The following is a 4,639-nucleotide window of genomic DNA, read 5'->3' as shown; positions in this document are numbered from 1 at the left end:
TTCCGCTCGAGCCTGTCGAAGGTCAGAGAACCTTCCATCGTATAAAATTACCATGATATACTTGGACAGGTTTAGGCATTGCTGTGTTATTGATTGACACTGCCTTGGGATTACCAAAAGACAATTGAACATATGTGTTTTTTTGCCGCTGTATTCATGGCAAACATGTTCTTCCAGTCGCAGTGGCCACCACGAATGAGGACTCGTGGAAGTGGTGGAAGATGAGCATGACGCTGCTGTCTCGGCTGCCTCAAGTTGTCCGCGTGATGCAGGATTAAGACGGTGAGAAATTATAGTATGAGCAATAATAAGGGAAATTGGCAATGACAAGTAATTCTTGACAATTTTGAGGAAAATTTTGACATCGAAACTCTAATGGTGCATTTTGCCTTTAATGAGGACATTTATCTAGATTCTTCTTTGGGAAAATTGAGTAAGTTACATTTGTAATTATCAATACCATTACCACAGTGTTGTGTTACAATTTTTTGTAATTCTTACGTGAATTAGTTATATTTCAGAGTAATATGGCCAAGAAACGGAGTCAACTATCAACTGCCCATCATAGTTCCGTGCAAAATTGGTATTCTGTGCCTACAGTGCATGAAAACGTCAACCTGGGGACAGCGCACGCACGGCGACAACGACCGAGGGATTTCGGTTTGTGTCGCGACTCTGACTCGCCCGAAAGATATTCAGTTTCAACAGCTGGAATGCTATTAAACAAACTTTGTTCTCATAATCGCCTGATGGATATTCCGTTATATGATACAGTGATTTTTATAAGTATCATTTTTCCTAATGCTTATACTTATGACATGATCTAGATATGAGAAGTGTTATCCTTAGTGTTTCAGTTTATCACTTAGTTTGTGGTTTGTCACTTAATCTATATATAAGTTTGTACAGAATTTGATGTGAGAGTATGATTCAGTGGTAAGTTGGTTCCGTGTGACTAAAATTGTCAGCGCATTTGTCAGATATCTTTTTTGTAATTAATTAGTAATATAGAAAACATACCTCTCCATATATGGTCATTTATGTGTGAAATGCACAATGAGAAATGTGCCTGTTATTTCTTTTTTTGTTTTCATGTTCTAATAAAAAATATTTCATAATGAGATAAATCGTGTTATAATTTCCTTCCCAGCAACCAGTAAGGAGAAATTAATTGTTGCGATATCAACTGGTTTATAGAATGAAATGGAATGGGAGATTTTGAAAGATCTAGAGATCGAAAATTAGGGAAAAAATAGAGAAAGCTCAGTGAATATATCGATGCAAGGATTTGTAGAGTTGAAAGCAAAAAGCCATACATAAATACACAACGAGTGAATCCACTGGTAATTGGTAACCTGTCGATGTGGCAGACAATGGGAGAAACATCAGTAGATCACCCAGAAGGTAAAGTAGTACAATGGATACAATAATTCAATGAATAATGTCAACAAAATGTTAAGTATTTTTCTATCTTTATCAGAGGCTTTTAATGCATCTCTGGTTTCTTTCCTCCACTTCGGTCGGAATAATTTATGGAAAGCAGAGCGCTTGATAAATGAATTATTTTGTTTTTCACATTGCCTGTGATGGGGGAAACAATAATATTCTTATACCTTATAATATCATCTTTCTACTGCTCTGCTTGCAAGTCTGCCTCCCAACGTAAACTGGAAAGTGGAATTTAGTAGCATTAAATCTGCCACTATCATCAGGTGGAATGCCTGAGATTCCTACCCAAGAAAATTGCAAATTTGCATGCAGCAAAGCTAAATAGTTCTAAAGACATACGTTGCTCCCTTTGTAAAGAACAACCTCCAATATAGCAGCCACCTATTTACCAGGGCTATTTTAACAACATATGCAAAAGGCCTAAGATACTTCCTAAGGCCTAAGATACGCTCTCTAGAAGTTAAATAGAAATAAAGCATAATATAAGTTTTATTTGCCCTCCCATTTGAGTATTGTGATTAACATTACTTAACACTGTTGCCTTGCACCTGGCAACCATAAATCAATGTGGTCTTAAGGAGTTGATTGGAGGGTCACCTGCACGGCTATCCTGAGCAGTACCTTTGCATGAAGTCATGGTCATTCCTTAGTTTGTTCTGTTGCAAAGCAGTCATGAAATCTGCAGAGATGCTACACACTCTTGGCAACGTCTAGCATAATCTTTGTTGTTACATATTTACTTTTCACAGTATCACTAAGCCTTACTGAATGTATATTAAAAGTCTTTGATCCTTGATATAGAAGAATGCCATGAATAAAGCCACTATCAGCATTTGCTTAAAACAAGCATTTCCCCATTCATCAAGCTTTGTTATAAAGCGTCTCTAGTAATGGCTTACACTTTCTTTCGGGATCAACGCAGATTGCTCCACCGATCCAGCTGCAAAATGTAGAAACGAGAAGAAAAAATTAATCGGATCATTTCGGGCTAACCCCCCCCCCCCCTTCCGACCACAAGATAAAGAGAGATCTTTCACTCCATTTGGCCCAAGCACAGTAGGGTGGAGAGGAGTCACACTCACCCATAAACAAATATCGTTGGCTAAAAATCGCTGCTAGCCGTTTGAGCGTCTCTTTCGCATCATATCCTAACCTTAACGTTTAAAAAATAAAGTTTACGTTCGAAATTTGCCACAGCAGAAGAAACCTTCCATTTGGTTTTCTGTAGTCATGTCCTTGAACTCCATAACCATTCATTGGTAGTTGAAGAAACTACAAAATCAAACAAATGGCCTAATCTTGAAAAAAAAAAAAAATCACCTGCCACAGTTGCATGTCCATTGCCATTGAAATTAATCATCCTTCTGAACAACCTGAAATGTTTTGAGAACATTATATTTCTCCTTTAGGTACTCTAGTTCCTGTTGCCCGATGATTATCCAAGGAGGCTGGTTCTGCAATCCCCATGAACGAAGATATGGCAGTGAAATGAAGTATTTCGTCCTTATTGGTATTGCAGGAAGTATCAATGTCTTCCTGTATAATAAATAAACTTATGGTAAATATTATTTGAGTCATCGTTAGAAAAGAAAGAAAAATTCTCGCGAGGACTACTAATGTGTTAGGTTAGGATGGACTTGGACTGATGTCTCCTTTTCTCCGCCGAAGGATGCGGACGATGTAGCGCCTCCAGGAGTTGGCGAACTAGGGTGAGCAATATTCTTTGCAAAGTCAAGATCAAAGTCATGAGGGTTTGGGTGATCCTCTCCAGAAGATGATTTACTATCTTGAGCTATAAGGATGCAACCTATCTGTGGCTGAACAGCAATAGAGAAAGGATAATGCCATGGAGGAATTTCCCACTTGTCTCTCCCCCACTCTTTCTTGCCTCATCCTTCTTCTCCCTTCTCATCCTCTCTTGCCTCCCCCCCTTCATTCCTGTCTCTTCCGTTTCCTTCCTTATCTTTAATGTCTCTTGTCCCTTACCTTCGCTACCTCTCTCTCTCTCTCGCTCGCTAATCTCATCCCTTTCCTCTCTCTTTTCTTCTTATCTCTTGTCTCATCTTTGATTTTCCTCTCTCTTTAGACTTTTTTCTTTCTCCTTCTCCCTCTCTTCTCTCTTACTTTTCATATTTCCTTGTCTTATCCCCCCATTCTATATATGCAAAAAAAGAAGGAACGGATATGTGATAGTATCCTGTACTGGCCTATAATGAGACAGGAAGTACTTAGTGGAGGGAATCCTGTGAGGAGCGAAGGTTATGCGTTGCGTCTAAACTTTCATTATCTTTAATATCCTTTAGTACTCTAGCACGGAATCCTTGGTTCTCGAAAATCTCATACAAGGCTCGAACTTCCGGTTGGAGACTTGAGATTCAAACTTAAAAAAAAAGAATATTGATGTGTGACTACTGAATACTTTTCACTGCAAATGATGCTGATAAAATCCTGATGTAAGCTAGTAATGATGACTCTTACCCAGCATCTACCTTTATATTCCTAATTTAGACATATGTAAAGTGAACGTGAAAATAATACAAATATACATACAAATAATACAAATATACAAGTACATTATACATGGGAGGATAACAAATGTATCTGTGTTAGTGAATATGAAAACAGCACAAAAATTACTGATAACTGAATAGCAATATTCTAACAACTATAGAAAATTATATCTAGTAATATGCCTATTGGAAAGAACAATGCGATGTAAATGTTTCTGATCTCAGGCAGCGATCAAACAGATGTACCACGCGACCTAACGGTGCTGCCATAACCTTTGGATTGTTAATACACTAGCAATTAGTTCAACTAATCATTATAAAATAAACATTCGAAAAAAATAGTTTTTGCCACTGTTATCCCGGTCCTCATAAATCAGCGCCGTTAACGCAACACAGCGCGCATCATAAATATGGTATTTCGGGTTGCCCCAAATGAATTTGAACGATCTCTTAGATTTGAGATATCGCACATGAAGCATTGCTCAAAAACTGGTAGTTCAGCTGCTTATATTAGAGCATCCAAAATATAATCGGAGGATTAACATTATATTAGAACTAATACTGTTTTCTCATAGTGGTTAGATTAGGTTAAAGCACTTTAGCATTCCTCATTATTTTCCGCAGGACTTTTTCTCTACTGTTCCCCAGAAATGTGTTGTTTATTTGAAGAAAAACAACAA

General features: G+C 37.7%; 1 protein-coding gene across 1 annotated transcript in view; it reads left to right on the top strand.

Moving 5' to 3' along the window:
- The window catches only part of LOC122249684 (protein amalgam), a 12,367-nt gene extending 11,240 nt beyond the window's left edge, over positions 1-1,127 (top strand). Inside the window, exons 10-12 of the mRNA XM_086553984.1 lie at positions 1-21; positions 178-282; positions 522-1,127. The exon at positions 1-21 is cut by the window's left edge and continues 190 nt beyond it. Of these exons, the coding sequence (XP_086410110.1) occupies positions 1-21; positions 178-278 (122 nt within the window). The 3' untranslated portion in view covers positions 279-282; positions 522-1,127. The remainder of the gene's footprint in view (positions 22-177; positions 283-521) is intronic.
- The last annotated feature ends 3,512 nt before the right edge of the window (positions 1,128-4,639 follow it).

Source organism: Penaeus japonicus, unplaced genomic scaffold, assembly GCF_977035675.1.
Source record: "Penaeus japonicus unplaced genomic scaffold, GWHDUDI00000001_assembly GWHDUDI00000029, whole genome shotgun sequence".
NCBI lineage: Eukaryota > Metazoa > Arthropoda > Malacostraca > Decapoda > Penaeidae > Penaeus > Penaeus japonicus.
The sequence above is the reverse complement of the archived record's forward strand: the minus strand, read 5'-3'. Positions and strand labels throughout refer to the sequence as shown.